This window comes from Cololabis saira, chromosome 3 (genome assembly GCF_033807715.1).
Source record: "Cololabis saira isolate AMF1-May2022 chromosome 3, fColSai1.1, whole genome shotgun sequence".
NCBI classification, from domain to species: Eukaryota; Metazoa; Chordata; class Actinopteri; order Beloniformes; family Belonidae; genus Cololabis; species Cololabis saira.
In genome coordinates, this window is record NC_084589.1 from 34,250,693 (window position 1) to 34,268,110 (window position 17,418).

At 37.4% G+C, this 17,418-nt stretch overlaps 2 protein-coding genes across 6 annotated transcripts in view; one reads left to right on the forward strand and one right to left on the reverse strand.

Moving 5' to 3' along the window:
• On the reverse strand, positions 1-12,826 carry LOC133437709 (B-cell receptor CD22-like). Of its 5 annotated transcripts, none has more exons than XM_061717325.1 (12): positions 12,731-12,826; positions 12,526-12,621; positions 11,456-12,186; positions 10,246-10,309; positions 9,627-9,971; positions 9,072-9,380; positions 7,456-7,719; positions 6,426-6,689; positions 5,996-6,304; positions 3,984-4,065; positions 2,229-2,322; positions 1-2,110 (listed from the first exon to the last, which is right to left on the reverse strand). In XM_061717325.1, exons 4-12 carry the CDS (start codon positions 10,289-10,291, stop codon positions 1,718-1,720), a joined length of 2,106 nt encoding a protein of 701 aa, XP_061573309.1. In that variant the 5' UTR covers positions 10,292-10,309; positions 11,456-12,186; positions 12,526-12,621; positions 12,731-12,826; the 3' UTR covers positions 1-1,717. The 5 variants fall into 5 exon arrangements, with proteins under 5 accessions (XP_061573309.1, XP_061573308.1, XP_061573310.1 ...); XM_061717324.1 differs by having other exon boundaries at positions 11,456-12,289; XM_061717326.1 differs by lacking the exon at positions 12,731-12,826 and having other exon boundaries at positions 11,456-11,507; positions 12,038-12,289; positions 12,526-12,654.
• LOC133440632 (sialoadhesin) overlaps positions 11,697-17,418 on the forward strand; it is a 21,870-nt gene continuing 16,148 nt past the window's right edge. The window contains exons 1-2 of the mRNA XM_061717954.1: positions 11,697-11,774; positions 11,931-12,260. Of these exons, the coding sequence (XP_061573938.1) occupies positions 11,697-11,774; positions 11,931-12,260 (408 nt within the window). The remainder of the gene's footprint in view (positions 11,775-11,930; positions 12,261-17,418) is intronic.

Consider the following 17,418-nt stretch of genomic DNA (forward strand, 5'->3'; position numbering starts at 1 on the left):
CATTTTTGAAAAAGCTCCAGGGAGCCACTAGGGCGGCGCTAAAGAGCCGCATGCGGCCTGAAGTACGCTGTTATACCGACAGGACTGTTTTGTTCAATACCGGACTCAAGAGTCTCAGGTTGGTGGAGCTTGAACGCTGATAAGACAAAGACAGGCTGTGCTCAAGTACTTCAAAAGTATCCATAAGGTGACCAGCAAGTCTGTAGCTGACAACAAGACTGAACAATCTGGCGATGAGTGGGGTGGAAACCGAGGGCTTTTATCCAGGAATGGTGAGTAGAGTAGTAGGGACACAAACAAACACATGCCTTCTTGGACGGAGAGGGCCCAGATCCAAACATGGAGAAAGACTTAACAGTGTCCACCAAATATTACAAGTACATTCTCCCAAGTTTTACAGTACTTGCAAAGTATATACAAAGTATGCCACGTCTGAACTCCTCATTCCTGCTAGATTATAAGGTAGTTGGTAGTTCAAATGACTCTACATAACACAATGGTTCGAACATCTCTAAATAATCATAGGGCCAGGCCAGCATGTGCTTGTGCATCACAGCTTCAGCAAATACCAATATTTAAAGGTATTGAAATACTTGAAAACAACATAAAGGGCCCTTATGACCACATTTAACATCTTACCCTGCTGTTACAAAAATGAAGAGAACATAATTTACATAATTGCATTTAATGGTTTGCAAAGTCATCAGCTAAGAAACGTCTAACAGTTTTTCACAGCTGCAGTCTGAAGTGTTGCCACAAAATGCCATACTGCTGGTATAAGCATAATTTTCAACTTTCAACAAAAAGGTACACCTTTTGGACTGTCTTGTCCACTTCACTAAGTTCTGTGACTTTGAAATTAAATCATACATAATTCACAGTACCAGCAAGAAATGTAAGTTTGTTTTTAGTAAAATCATACATAAAGTACTGATTTACTGTAACTTTAAAACATATTAGTAATATACTATATTAAGCAATGTTTTCATCTTTAAAGCCAGCTACATAAAAAAGAGACATTGGTAATATAATAAAAAGTGAACATGTTCCGTTCTTGCAAAGGCATAATATCAGGTTTTTGAAGTGACTGCCTAATTAAATTCCTCCTAAAAAAAGACAAGCATGCCTCTGAAAAAGGAGGTGGGGTTTAGAGGCTGACTTCACCCCTCAAAGCTTCTGCTACAGAGATAAAGACGTGGCCGAAAAGAGAGACGTAACACAATCTTTATCTTTAACCAAAGCGTGTCTCAGACCTTTCATTAAGACCTCAGGATGTTATGTCAACTTGTCATAAAGAGTCATATGTATTTATTAAACAAAATAAAGTTAGCAACATATGGCATGAAAAGTCTCCAGTTAGATAGATCTGCAGTGATATATATGAAGAATGATTAATCAGAGCTTTATTTTCAAAATTCGGCACAATTAGGAATAAAAAATCATATCTTGTCTTCAGCAGTGCCATCCACCTTTAATGTGAAACCATTCTGGGAATACTTTGGATGAGTCAGACTTCAAGGAGTGACCATTGAGTAATAAAGCTGTAACTTTACCAATGTGAAATGTTATAAAAGTCCCTCTCATGGAAGACAGATCTTCTCTTTGTTGTCATGCCTATATTACAAGTCATTCTTGAATTAACTCCAATAATGAAACATCAGAGCAAGACAATTATTTCTCAGCACCAAGTACAATGCGAAGCAGATGCCCAACTCAGCTAACCAGTCTTGTTTTTAAATTTAACGTGCGCGTATTCACATTCTACTTTCTTCCTCAAATTTCTAGGCCCCAATTCATTGTGCGGAATCCCCATCTCTTGTGTTTCACCCATGACATTTCTGGAGACACCCCCTGCCGCGCATTTCTCTTCCTCCGCATGGGCACGCTCAGATGGATCCATGTCTACAGAGTTCTTCTCCTTCTTAGCTTTGCTCTTCCAAATCACACTGGTGTAAACCACGTCTTCACCATTCTCCCCTGAGCTTTTACTGGCTCCCTCTGCGTTGCCAGGGCCGTTGTTCAGCTGGGATCTAGCTGCTGGGCGGACGGCAACTTCCCGTTTCATCTCACTGGTGTTGACATAGCTGTCATCGTCTTCCGTGTTGTCTACCTACAAGTAAGGAGAAAGATTAAGTTAGGTTTTCAATTCTCTTTAACTTACTAGGATAATCTGCTAATACATGTGTGTTAAGTGTTACATTTCAGATGTAAAACACAGTACAAAGTACCTCATTTTGTTCACGTCTTAGAAGATGACCTGAAGCATTAGCGTGGATTTCATTCGTGAGCTGACTCTTGGTGTTACGGCGGTAATTCACAACACTAGGAGGATGGAAACAGAACCATTTATGTTTGGTAGTTGAAAGAAAATGCTCAATGTGCTCTATTTTATTTGATTTGATTATTTTATTTTTGTACATGTAAAAAAAAACAACACTTCATGAGAAGTTTAGGAAAACAAAACAACAAAACAAAGAATTTCATCATTTAAAACTTGCTATCTTAATTTACATGTGCCAAAAAAGGAGTAGGAAGAAGTGTAAACTTATTTAGTCCTACCCCATTCACTGATCATTTAACCTGTATTTATAAATATTCACACACTGTACACACACTGCTAAATAACAGTATTATTATACAGTATTATTTTAGTGAGAAGAAAGAAGACAAAAGCATCATTGTAATATGTGTCAGGGAAGGGTAGAGTTGGACCCAGATGCAGGAAACGAAGAGGTAGGATTAGTGAAGTGCCTTGCCGAGGCTTCGAACCGCGTATCGAGTAATCCAGGAAGTACTGTATACTGTGAAGCGCGTATCCAAGCATGTATCGATAACATCGGCAATAACGTCCAAAGCTTCACCTGCTCTTCCGCCTACCGGTTCAGGAAGTGGTTCACGATATGGCACGCTACTCGAAATAAAAGGGACAGTGAAACACAATGCAGGTCACCTTGTAATATTTATGCATCGATTGCGGTAATGGTTTGCGTTTCAAGAGTATTACCACTATTCTGTTATGGAGCCAGTGAGAAAGAGGAAGATTTCCCCTGTTCGGGAGTTTTTTTTAATATAATTTTTCCCAACAAGGTATGTACTAATTAATTACATGAGATGAATTTTCTAAAAATATTAGTAATAATGATTGTACTATTTTTCTTATTTACTTTGTTTTCTATTTCTCTTTTGCAAGGTGAAAAACTGAGGTAGAAAAGAAAGGACACTTGAAAAATACACAAGGTCAACCCAGGTCAACACAAGCATATTCATTGTCCCGACCCCCCATTCTCACTTTCCCTTATGACTCTTTATGAAAATAAATGGCCTATTTAAACCAATACAAAGTTCAAAATATATATCTACAGACCACTATCAATGCAATATTTCTTCCTGTTTCATTTCTTTTGGCCAGTAGATGGCCTAGTAGAGCAAGTGGAGCCCCAAGAAGCTTTGTGCTTGAGTGAACCAATTTGATGAAAAGTTTCATGAAGATTCATTTTCCCATTACTAGGCAGGAGTTCTAGAAAACAGTGATTCATTTAACAAAAGACACACAAGCATAAACATGGCAAAAATACAAAGACCTGACCTGAAACATGGGGGATAGGAACAATACGGACCAGCAGGGAGCAAAGGAAAGACGAGACAAGATATACACAGAAGGCTTGACGAGACACAGGTCAGATGGGAACAAGGCAACTCAAGACATAATTTAAACACAAGGACATGAGGTTTCAAAATAAAACAGGAACTTGAATACCAAAACTGTGGTTTCATTGGATTATCAAAGTGTGCACCGTGAGAAAGCTGCTGTGGAATCCAAATGCATCATAAGCAAAAACATTTGTATGCAAGAGATCAGATATGCTTGATCATGAAGAAAACTAAATCCATTTAAAAATACTTGACTTCACTTCACTTGACCTACAACCACTTCCCTAACAATGTGTGTGTGTGCATGTGCGTGTCGCGAACCGCTCACCTACCTTATACAAAACAGCAGAACACATATTAATCCCAGTAAAACCGTAGATGCGATGAACACATGCAGCAGTTGTCGATCTGAAACTGAAAGATTAGGAGTAAAATATGTAGTTATGTGCAAAAAGGTGGAAACAATATTATTTTTTTTAATTGAAAAATGTGAACATACTAAAATCTAATATTTCAAATCATAAATATAAAGTCTTGTAAATGTCCATTTTACCAAAGTGATATTATTCCTCCTCATAAAACAATTTGTTACATTTTTAAGAAAAGTGGAAAAAACAAGTATTGTTGTTGTTTTCGTTGTTTAGTACAGTTTGCTGGTTTTGAGAATGCTAACACAATGCAAAGAAGGGATGACATAAGCAATGATCTTAGAGAAGTAATTGACACTTCAATTTGGAAAAGATTAATGAACCATATCCAAAAAGGTTGCACAAAAATCGCACAAAAAACAAAACAAACAAACAAAAAAAATCACAAGTGGAAAGCAGTCACCACAGTTTCCGAAGATTCAGCATCCCAGCAAATTTAGCTTTAGATCCGCCCACGGATTGCTCAGGGAAAACTGAAAAATCCAAGCACTATATTGCAGACCCTACAGCTTTAACTGAGCCTGTTAAACGTTAATGTCCATAACAACACTAGTAGAAAAAGAGTCAATAAGAATGGTGTGTTTGGAAAAGTTGTAAGAAGTAATGTTTTCTGTTTAAAAAGAACATTGGGCGCATCTGATATTTGCTAAACTTAATCTGAACAAGCTACACAACATCTGGAGCAATGCCGCTCTTACATATGAGAACAAAGTTGTTTAGCCTTAAGGCATAGCATTGTCTTTGGCAAAAACCAATCACAGGATTTCAGCAGGAATACCTCAAAGCCACTGTCATCATGACGGTGGAGGGATGATGATATTAGGTTGTATTTCAGGCTCATGACCTGGGCATCTCGCAGTCATGGAAATGACCATACATTTTCTGTATACTAGAGTATTCTGGAGGCAAATGTTAGATAATTTGTCCAATGATTATATCTTGGTTGCAAATGGGTCGTGCAACACGACAATGATCTCAACCTGTAAATTTACATCAGGAAGGTTAAAATATTGAGAATAAAGGTTTTGGGATGACCTCGTCAAAGTCCAGATGTCAACCTTGGTATATGGACACTATGAATAAGGGAATGGCAGGTACAATTTTAAAAGAAGAATGCATCAAAATTCCTCCACAAAACTGTAAGAGTAATAAAGTTCTGTTTATTGCGAAAGAAATTGATTCTTCAAGAATCTAAAATATATCTTGGGATATTCAGTGTTGCACGTATGATGTCATTTCCTTTTTGACTTCACATTTGTTAAGCATAATAGTAACCAAATAACAGAACAGTTAAATGGTTAGATATTTTAGCTTGTGTGGGGATGTATTTTACCCAAGTCCCTGTTTTCCTGTCTTTTTAAGTTGGTTCATTTGAACCAACTCAAATAAATTAGTCCAGTTTGAAAGAGCAAAAATTAAGTTTATCTTCGTAAAGTATCATGAAATGTGAAGAGGTAATGTGTCTTTAAGAGAATAGCTAGACAGGTTTAGCTCAAGTGTCCTTTTTATGATTTATGTGTGACTATTTGCAGAAATATTTACAGTGACTGTGCTTTGTTTTGGTCCAATTCCTAGATCCAATTCCTAATTTTTCCTCTCTTTTTTAAGGATTTAGAAGCAAGTTACTGAATAATAATCAGAGCACACAATTAAACTAAGTATTCATAATTAGTTACAGGACAAAAAACACTATATTTAATCTGAAATAAGACATTTCTTTGGTAAGTTCAGGTAAACTGTACCTCACAAAAACAACACAAAAACACTGTGCTGCCTTGGCACAAAGAGGCCAATATTCTTCTACTGTTGTCATTGACCTGGTATTAAACATGATCCGGGTGCAGTTTATGCCTGGTTAGCGTAAAATACAATTTAAAGGAATTCAAAGGTAACACAGAGTATGACATAAGACAGACCTTGATTTTCTGCTGAGATCTGAAGACAGTTGCCACAAAACCGGTGATTGGCTGATCCGAGATAGTTGAAGCTGCGGCAGAGCAAGGTGGACAGATCTCTCTCCTGTGGCTGACTCACTGTGATGATGCTCCTCACATGTTTGTCATTCAGAGAGTCCTTGCTGACTGCAAACTTTCCAGATTGATTGACAGGTAGTCCATCCAAATACCAATGCACAGAAGGAGAAGGATTTCCTTCAGTCTCACAGGAACAGTTGACCAGACCTGCAGTTGTGTTGCAGACAGATGAGAGCAGGATCTGTGGAGGAACTGTAACGACAGTAGTGAAAATGGTTAACTGATTCAATGTTGAATTAAATGTTCTTAAGGGGATTAAAACATGTGTGAAAAAATAACTGTGGAAACAGCTATGAATAATAATGATGCATACATTGAACATCTATTTTACTGTATTTAGAGCGTCCATCTCCGAGGTAATTTCCAGCTTTGCAGAAGAAGAACCTGTTAACAGTTGATGCTGTGATGGTTAAAACACGTCCAGTCCCAATAACAGTCTCCTGGTGTCCATCAGCTCTGTACCAGGTGTAGCTCTTTACTGGAGGGTTGGCATCACTACTGCATGTCAGAGTCACAGCTGTGTTCTCTGGTACTGGACCAGATGGACTGACAGAAACTCTGGTTTCTTTAGGTAAATCTGTAAAATTAAATATTGAAAAATGCTTAATACTGTTGTATAATGATTAGTGCATTCTTTTCCACATTTTCCATATCTTTCAGACCAAAGATCAGGATGCTTTGACCATATTTTTTAATTATTAGTTTTATTCTTTTATTGTCCTTCCCCTTTAAAAACACTTGTTTTCTTGTCAAACCGTTTTTACAGTAAGTATATGGGTATGGGTTGGACCTTTGACTGCATAACAACAGAGGATCGTAGTTAAAAAGAACGAGTTCAAAAACTGTGTAAAAGTGGTAGAATATTCAAGACAATTTAATTTGGACTTATGACAACCTATTGTTTCACCATGAATATGTTCTCTTTTTTTGTACTCTTGCAGCTTGCATAATTACTTTAATCAATTGCACAGTCTTTTTGCTTCTTCTTCTTTTTCACTGACTATATACAGTATCAAGAAAACGTAAGAAAGAAGCCCAAAAACAATTATGCTTACTTACAACTTTAAGCATTTTGTAAATATTCCTCTACATTGGTCGATAATGGATATTTCATTGATGTAAAAACAGAGTATGTGCAAGATATATACTGGAACTTGTTATTTTTTTGCTTCTTTTAACCAATGTCATGATTTATCACTTTGATATAAAACAAAAACAATATCTGTGGAGGAAGTGTGATATAAGAAAAGAAGAGTTGAATGAAATCATGTCTGCTTATCTTCATTTAAATATGTTGAACAAGACAATGGTAAAGCTGTGAAGGTAATCATTATGATACATACACTGAACATCTATCACGTGTTTTCCAGAACGTCCGTCTCCGAAGTCATTTCCAGCTTTACAGAAGAAGAACCTGCTAACAGTTGATGCTGTGATGGTTAAAACACGTCCAGTCCCAATGACAGTCTCCTTGTGTCCATCAGCTCTGTACCAGGTGTAGCTCTTTACTGGAGGGTTGGCATCACTACTGCATGTCAGAGTCACAGCTGTGTTCTCTGGTACTGGACCAGATGGACTGGCAAGGACTCTGGTGTCTTTAGGTGAAACTGAAAAAGGAATGATATACATTGGTTTAGATGTTGTTGTATTGATTCCCACCTCTTTAAGGAACCAAAGTGTTTTGGTTTTAAGTTATGCGGAACACCTGTTGCAGGATGTCATCTCCACATCTCCTTTATGTGTATTTCAAGAATCTGTAGCTAGATTACCAGCCACAAGCACCGAAACAAGCTTTCAGGTGATGCACTTTATGGCTCTTCTCAGATGTCCCTTGTTCTGTTTCATTACAAATAAATGATTGATCTGGAAAAAAGTCAATTTTCAATAGCGATTAGATAACACTGTGTGACGATGACCAAGCCGGACTTGCCGAACATGGACTTCAGGTTGAGGTTAAACAGAACCTGAAGTAAACCTATTCACTTGCAGGAGACATAGTGTAAGCTGATGTGTCTATAATCATGTGCTTTCTGTAATCAAAAATAGATTTATAGCTCATTCTGAGTTTACTTAACCAGTAAAGTCATAAAACCGTGTTTTTTTAATATCCCTATGCTCTAAATTCCAGTGTTTTCACTCTACGAGCCTCAATTAATCAAAATGAAGGAAAATCTCTGTAAATTCTTAAGTTATTGCAATGGATGGATGGATGGATAGATGGATAGATGGATAGATGGATAGATGGATAGATGGATGGATAGATAGATTGAATTGGTTATCTTTATTCACGGTCTTAAATTAGATAATTCTTTTAAATCCAGACAGCATACAAGTGGAACTGTCATAAAGATTTTAACTAAACTATCAACTATCTAATCACAAACTTATGGATGGTCCTTGAATCATACTCATTGATACTGAACTAAAACTTTAAGGAGAACTTAAAAGGTACAGAGTCTGGGAACATCCTCATAACCGCAATGAGCAACTAAATCTATCCTGTGATATTGCAATTTCACCAAAAGCTAAGAGTCATAACGGAAACGCCACAATATAATTATTAGCCTGATTTATCGCCTCAAAAAGTCTTGTGATTTAAGAATGCTAGTTTCTGCCAATAAGAACTCGTCATCACCATTAAAATCCCTATTTGCAACTGAAAAATTCCCAGCTGATCAATCTTTTCTGTGTCTCATGTGGTCTGTTTGCAAACTTTGAAAGATTTGGCTGAAACATTTTAACAGTTGCCAAAAGGTTGGGGGTTGGTGGCAGCAGCACCACTACTGCAATGTTTTACAGAAAATGATCTAATTTAAATAGTTTTTCTCGTTCAAGCTAGTTTGTTTACCTTGCATTAAACACATTTTAAATGTTCTTATAATAATCAGTTAATTTTCTTAACTTTAAGATTGATGAGATGAGTTTGAAATTGTAGCAGATTACAAAAAAAAAAACGTACACGTAATAAAAGCTGTTAAACTTATGGTATGTTCATCAAGGCGTCCATATGGTTTCCTGTAGACGGCTGTGCAGGAGAAAGTCTTTGTGTGATGGAGGTGAGAAGCAGTGAAGCTCAGAACAGAAGTCACTATGTTAGTTTTGTCCTGATTCTCCTGCAGTGTCCTCTGACTGTCTTCCAGGGGGGAGGTCCACGTCAGAGTTGGAGGATGAGACAGACAGGCAGCCGGAGCAGAGCAGCTCAGACTCACTGAGGTTCCCTCCTTCACTTCCAGTGTGGACGGGTTCAGAGTCGGCATGCGAGGATTCTCTGGGAGGAAGAGACATTTGGACCACTTGATAACTGAGCAGAAATATGTTAGAAATATCTTTCAAATTCAGAATTACTATCTCAACAGAGCTTCTCCATAAACTGTAGCTGGATCTTAAAACTTACCTTTGACAACAATATTCACAGGTCCTTGTTCATAAGTATATATTTTTAAAAGCACTTTCATGTTGCCCCTGTGTATGAAATGTGTCATACAAATAAACTCACCTTGCTTTTTGAACTTACCTTTCACAACAAGATTCACCAGTGTATCTGTAAAAGACCATTTCAGGCGATTGGGACATTCCAGTCTGAAGTAATATGTATCAGAGTGATGAGGACACAAGTTGTGGAAGGTTGTGGTGCAGTCTTTCTTTGTCAGGTCTCCTGTCGTTTTAATAGTCCCTCTTAGCTTTGAATCATAGTAAGTGGAGTGCTCATCTTTACTTAACCAAATTGCTTTGCAAATAGAGTTTAAGTCATTTTTATGTATGTCCTCGATCTCAAAGGAGCAGCGGATGGTCAGTGGGGATCCAGCCATGACCTCCACGGTCGGAGGCACAGAGACATTCCACCCTCCACTCTGGACACCTGAAACAAAAAACACCAGTCTGTAGAGATGAAAATGATGCAGTGCTATAAAGTAGTATGATAATATTTGAACCAATTACTACAAGCAATATTTACTTTTTGATTTTCAGATTTAAAAAAAATGTATTTATTACAAACTAAAACCTCCATCTATGTCTTTCATTCTTATGGATGTTCCAGACATTAATATACTGGACTATGAAACTGACAACAGTGTATGGTTAAAGCTTATAATACTGTTTTACAAACCAAATATTAACGGATGGTAACTCACCCTGCATCAGAGAGACTGTGAGAAGGAAAGTCAGAGCTCCGGCCATCTTTATATTTAAACCAGTCTGTAGTTTAGACAAGAAATATTTCACATGGTTGCTGTTGATATTTTGTTTATTGATATGTAACCATGTTTCTTTCATGAAACAATTCTTTAATTATTCATACACTTTTAAGAGTTACTCAAATGTATTTTTACCACAGAATATTAATGATAATGTCAGATAAAGACAATAATCAGTTATAAGTCAGTTATAATATCCCTACTGCAGATGTTGGACTGTGTGTGCAAGAGGTCACAGAACTGAAATCACATTTTATTTCGGGTACTTTCCTTGTATTGCAAGTGAGAGTGCATTATAGGTGTGTGTGTGTGTGTGTGTGTGTGTGTGTGTGTGTGTGTGTGTGTGTGTGTGTGTGTGTGTGTGTGTGTGTGTGTGTATATCTAAACTTTTATTATTATTGTGTGCTCTCCTTTGAATTAATTTAAACAGCTTGTTTTAAGTCCTTTGTGTTGCTTCAAAGTGCCTTTATTTGTATAAAAAAAAAGGAAAAAAGAAAAATGCTCCAAATGTGTGCACAGTGGTTTCATTCTGCTGTGTAAGAGCATTTAATTTAGAAAAATGTCCTTCATTGGTACAAAGTCATGATTTGGATTTCCCCTTTTCTGCTCTTATGAACAGAGACGGGCCTAAAAAAAAAGGAAGTTTGGTATTCAAACTCTGTGGTTTTTCACTCCACAGAGTATATATATATATATATATATATATATATATATATATATATATATATATATATATATATATATATATATATATATATATATATATATTTAATTCTAAAACAGTTAAAGTATAATTTAGAGATTTCAATTAGTTAAAATGCAACTGCAGTGTGATACAGTAAATGTTGCCATGTAAGCTTCAAACAGAAATAAATGTAACATTTTTCTGAAGCCCAACAGCGATATCAACAAGAGTATATGAACTAACTATTTACAAAACATCATGGACTGACTGTTTCAAAGCGTCAAAATTCATAAAATGGAATATATTTCACCTCCATCGCCAAAACCTTTCATCCTTGATACAGTATATTCCTTTGATATCTTTTTTTAAATGGTGATTCATTTAAATCTTAATAAATTAAAACATCATAGAACTTCGTACGATCTTTTTGTCAATAGTTTTGTCAAAGATTTAAAGACTTACTCGTTCAGAAGGTCTGCAGAGCACTCAGCTTCCATGGCACTGAAGCAACGCTCTAAAAGAACCAAGAGTTGACTGAAAAATGGGGAAGTTGTTAAAAAAAACTAATATTTATGAAAATAAGATGCACTTGTTACCAGAAGTTACTGTAAGCAGAATTTTCTGGTTCACAGCAGGGTTTCCGCTGCTCATGAACTAATAACTGGTAGGCCAGATTTGCATCAGCACTGAGAATTGTTGGAGCATGTGTATGAGTGAACTTCCCACTTGTCTCCACATGACCACCCAATCTCCCACCAAGCAGCTGCTGCAACTCTCCACAGTCCTTTAACATAGCAGGGCCTTTGCCTTTCTACATGCTTGAATTACTGCTGGTCGTTTCGTTGCAGGGCTGCTGCAGTGCTGCCTGCATAACTCCTTTACTCACCAATATATTTAATGTAGGCCATTAATACCTTTTTTTTCTGTGTTCTCTCAGCGTAACCCCAGCAACAGTGAAGAAGACTCTTATGTCCACCTACTCTTTGTGGATTTCACGTCTGCTTTTAACACCATCAGACGACAGACTCTGGTTCAAAAACTCACAACACCTGGGCTGAGCTCCAGCCTCTGCAACTGGGTGCTGGACTTTTTAACAGCGAGGCCGCAGTCTGTGAGGATCCACGACGTCTCCTCCTCCTCCATCACCCTCAGCGCAGGTATCCCTCAGGGCTGTGTGCTGAGCCCCATCCTGACTGGGAAGTTTGCAGATGACACAGCTGTAGTTGGACGCATCACCAACAACGACGAGTCCTGCTACAGGCAGGAGGTGGAGGGTTGGTGCAAATAAAACAACCTCTGCACCAGAAAAAACATATAAAGACACACAACAAAAATGTACTTTTATGAAATGTAATTTTAACAGAACTTTCTTTCACATTTACATAAACTCTGCTGAAATGATCCCTGAATTGACGGCACTCTTCTTTATCGACAGTGATGCTGACACATTTATAAATATATAATTAAATATTTTAGCAATAAGTCTTTACAAAATACCACAGAGGGAAGGTTGTGCTGATTATTTTCATTACCTGGAGATGTTGCAATTTTGTGATGACCTGACCTGCAGTGAACGCAGATTATTTTGATCTTCGGCCTGATTCACGGTGCTGCTGTTCTTGTCTCGGCTGAGGTAACGGAACGAAAAGGAAGATTTATCGTGGCATCACATTTTTGATTATTTTTTTTACTTGAGGCATTGTATCTTTTAGACCAACGAGCATGAGCACAACATACCTCCTCTCAACGAACACCTGAACCTCCAGGAAGTCCTGGGAGCCTCAGCTAAAAGTTCTCATCATGCATCTGCCCAACCACCAGCAGAGAGTAGACTCAGGAAGGATGTGGCATGACTTCCTCCTTAATTCAGACTGTCATGTAACAAAGTTGCATACAGTAATACTGTCAGAATGGCGGTCGCTGCTTCAGTATAATTATGTAATTATTAGTCATAAAAAGCTCTTCACTACTAAACTCATTACATAACCCTGTAAGACTCTAAAATATATTGTTTAGCTATTGCATTTGTTTTAGTTTTAGTTTGTTTTTTTGTTATTTTTTTTCTTATAAATAGTTCATGTATGTTTTCCAAAAGCAGAAAGGTGCAGTGATGAAGGAACATCACGGAAAATTATTGTTACTTGAAGCTATGGAGAAGGCCAAACAAAGCAGAAGCAAAAGATAGAGGAATAAACAGACTGCTCTCTGCTCGATCATCTGAAATATAGATCTCAATGAGAGATTAATGTTATCGCACATTTCTGAACAACAGAATCATCTTTGACAGCCATACCTTTTCACATCAGCGTATGAGAAATAGACTGCAAAGCAAAACGAGTAAAAAATGATCCCAAGCTGCCAAACTGTTGATGTTGTGCAGTTCTGCTAACTTGAGTTGGATAAATTCAGAAATACGATTGAAGAATACAATTAAGACAGTCCAAATTGAATCTGGAAAATACTGCATGTTAGTTATTGTTGGATTGAATGTCTGTTGAACATAAAGTGCAGATTGTAAGGTGTAAGGTGTCGGTCCAGCTTCGGGCTTTCATCAGAGCTTTGACAGCTTGTTGGTAGAAGCTTTTTTCTGTCTTTTTGTCTGTGCCCTCCTGACCTTGACCCTGCCAGAGGGGTGGATGTTAAAAAAAGGCATTGACCAACATGTGCGCAGTAAAGATCTGCACACATCTTGTTCCTTTCAGCCCCATTTCTCATCCAGACAGAGCAGACATGTTCCAGCGGTGGGAGATGGGCAGCTATAATCCTTCCACTCCTCCGAGCTTCAGTTGGAGAACTGTGCATCCGTATCTCAGGACACTAGAAGTAGTAGAAGTTGGTGGCTCTCTTAAAGTTGGATGGCTCCTTCAAACTCCATGTTGTGGGATTGTTATGTCGCTGGAGGTAACTTTGTCTTTTTCTCACATAAAAAGCTAGTGAATCATAAATAATTGATTTTCCAAGAGCATCCTTAGAGAATCCTGAACAAAATTACAATGAAGAATTGTATCATTGTCCATGTTAGTTCAATACAAAAATGGTTTTCGGTCTATTTTGTATCGACTGTTTTAAATATGTAACATGATTCCATGCAAATCTCTGAATCTGCTTTTCTCAACTCCCCAGCATCAACATTTCTTTACAGGGCATCTTTGAAATGAATATGAATATTTAAATTCGCCATTCAAAAGATTTACTTTCCAGATTGTTCGGTGTCTCCTGCAGCATCCATTAACTTTGGGGTCCACGTCAGATCTAAAGGATGAGATGGAGAGGGAAATGGAGAACAGCATCATAAACTCACTGAACTTCCCTCCTTCAGCTCCAATGTCGAGGGGCAAGTTTTATCCAAGAGTAAAGTACATTTGGAGCAATAAATAATCACTACTGGGAGCTTTTTTTCTTGGTTTAAAGTCAATCTAAATGTTATTAAACCAAACAGGAAGTCGTAAAGATAGTTCATAATTTGATATTGAAATGTACTATCTATTTTGATGAAAGAGTTGTTGAAGGTGTATTTCAACTTCCGATACTCCAGTCTGAAGTAAGGTGTGTTGTGGCCATCAGGAGGGCTATAATTCATGGTCCTTTTGTTTTTTCTGTTAGTACTCCCATCTGTTGTCCGTTCTTCTCTTGGATCAGTACCATGAAAAACAACTTTGATCTAGGTTAACCTTATTGCATTGAATGTGTTAATCTACATTTTTATCCAGGTGGCTAGTCAAAGGATGTTTCAGGATTGTAGAAAAACCTCTTTGAAAGAGGGTCCTCAAACATCACAAACAATTTATCTCATCTCATTCTGCACTAGAATACTGGCACAATGAAACGTTCTCGTCATGATTAAAAGCAACACTTACAAACCCATATCAGAGGCCTGTGTGAATGATTCATAACTCACCCTACGGACGCAATCAACAGAGCATTCAGAGATTTCATTACCGAGTATTATGCCATTACAATACTTTTATTTTGAATTTACTCTCACACATTTGTGTGCACTCTTCATGGTACAAAATGGAAGAGATAATAGGTTGTGAGTTATTTACCAGAATTTTGATCAAATAATATTGAGTTTTTAGTGTTGTTGCAATTTTTCTTTTTAAATGGTTCTGACTTACAATATGTTTCTCTTTTTTTTTTTTTTAATATGTTAATATGTTACAATATGTTTCTATCAGGTCTGGGGTTTGGAGGTCTGGGGGTCAGTATTGGTTCATTAGAGGAGATATGGCAGAGGATGACTCTAAAATTATCTTTTTAGTGTGTGTACAGTATTTTGAGAATGTGTCCAGGCCTCTCCTGACTGTATGTGTGCAAGTAACTGAGAAATAAAACGTATCTAAAATCAACTTCAGTAAACACAGAATGACATTTGAACATGATAATTTCATTAAAGAACAAAAGACTAACTAATAATAAATACTAATGCATATTTGAATAATTTTCATGATGAAAAGTACTTTAATAATGACAGTATTTATTTATTTAGTTTGTTCCTTCTCAAACAAATACATTCAAATTGAGGAAGTAAAGATAAGAATGAAGTGTGTCAAAATCAAAAGTATTTAGCAAAATGATTCCATCACGTTAACTTATCCACTTTGAAATAAATTGCCTTCCCAAATATTTTCAGATATAAATTCATCTAATCTCTCAAACTGAAACCATTCTTTCATCCATTGTCTACACACTCTTTATCTTATTCAAGATAACGGCGGTCTGCAGGAGCGTAACCAAGTTCACAAAACCTGAAAGGCAGAGGTACATCCTGAACAGGTCCTCTCCAATATCACTCACATGATTTCTGATGGACAAAAAATGAATGCATGACTGATGGAGTCATAAAGTACCACTAGGTAGCAGTGTTGCAACATTGCAAGCAGTGACCGAGACGCTTGGTGTCTTCAGAGAAGTGTTTCTACTCAGACTCTCGGCACTGTGGCTTTTTCTTCTCTCGGTGATAGCAGAATGATATTGTTGATCCACAGCTCCAAAACCCCTCATGTCCCAGGTTATTGTCACACAGACAGTTTCAACCAATGTGTTGCAGCTCAGTCCATAAAGTATCTATTTATAATACCGTACAAAGTATCTGCAGGCTTGGAGAGTTTTAAAAAAGAACAAAGCTTTTTTCCTTACAAAAAAAATAAAAATAATAATAGTAATTTATCAAGTTGCTAAAAAAATTATATTTGTAGCTGTTTTAGTGGTAGGCTGTGCAGCCGCTATGCATCAATACATTTGGGGTAAAACATCTGTTTATTTGATGCAGAAAGGTATTTTGTCATTATGCTGGACTTCTTTATTGCCACTAAACATGTGGCAAACAGAATAAGTTCTGCATGTCAACATTAACTGAGAGGATCAATAGTTATGATGGTCAACTAAGAATCTCAGCAACCAACAAAGACTGGATCAATCATGTTTCAATAGGGTACTGTAACCTGCCAGTTTTCTGTTTCATGGTCACATTAAATCAATACTATTGATTGCAGCAATCTACGGCTGGCAGGTGCAGTCAGGAACGTTGCACATATGTAAAAAAACAAAACAAAAAAAAAATCGATTAGTTCAGTGTAAGCAGCTCCAACCAGTTCATTTGTCAGATTTGTTTGTTTTTTTTTCAGTTAAAGCCAGATATCCCTACACCGCACTGGGTATCTTTCAAAGCAACAGAGTTGTTTTTTGAGAGGCTGAAGGCTGTGACAGAGTTAATGATTCTGCAAGCGTGAGAGCATAGGAACTGTTTTACATTTTAAAAGGTAGAAGTACAGGTTTATTTGAATCAATCAATTAAACCTTTATTTAACCAATCCTGGACAGTTTCTGACACATATCGTCCATGTCATCTGTGTTTTGAACCCCATGTTTTTTCATCAAATAGGGATGGGTCTGGATTTTTTTGGGTAAAAAATGTCCACTGAAACCAATTCAGCCCACTTCCAGGTTGCATGCTGACAATGAACAGCATCCAACATGAGCACAAGAAACACAGTGATGAGTCCAGCGGGCTTTGAGGTTTGATATACACCCCAGTACAACATGATGAACAGCCTCCAGAGTACTTGGACACTGTGATGATGCATTGCAGGCATAGAAAACACATACTCTAGCAGACAAGGACGTGGCCTCGTCCAGCCTCTAACTGGCTTTACATGAAAGACAAGAGCTAGTTCTGAAATAAAAGCCTGACTTCAGTCCCAATATTTTAAACAGATTCTGAACATGAGACACTAAAGATAGACAGTCATCGATTAAAACCCCAAATATTCAAAATTAGACACGAACACTATCCCATAACCAGTAGCGGAACATATTAGAGCCAGGCCCTTTGCAGCCTGGAGCCTCTCGTCTCATGACCTCCCGTCTGGCTCTAGCCTGCAAAACTACCCGTCTCATTATCACAGCCTACGCATGCTCAACAA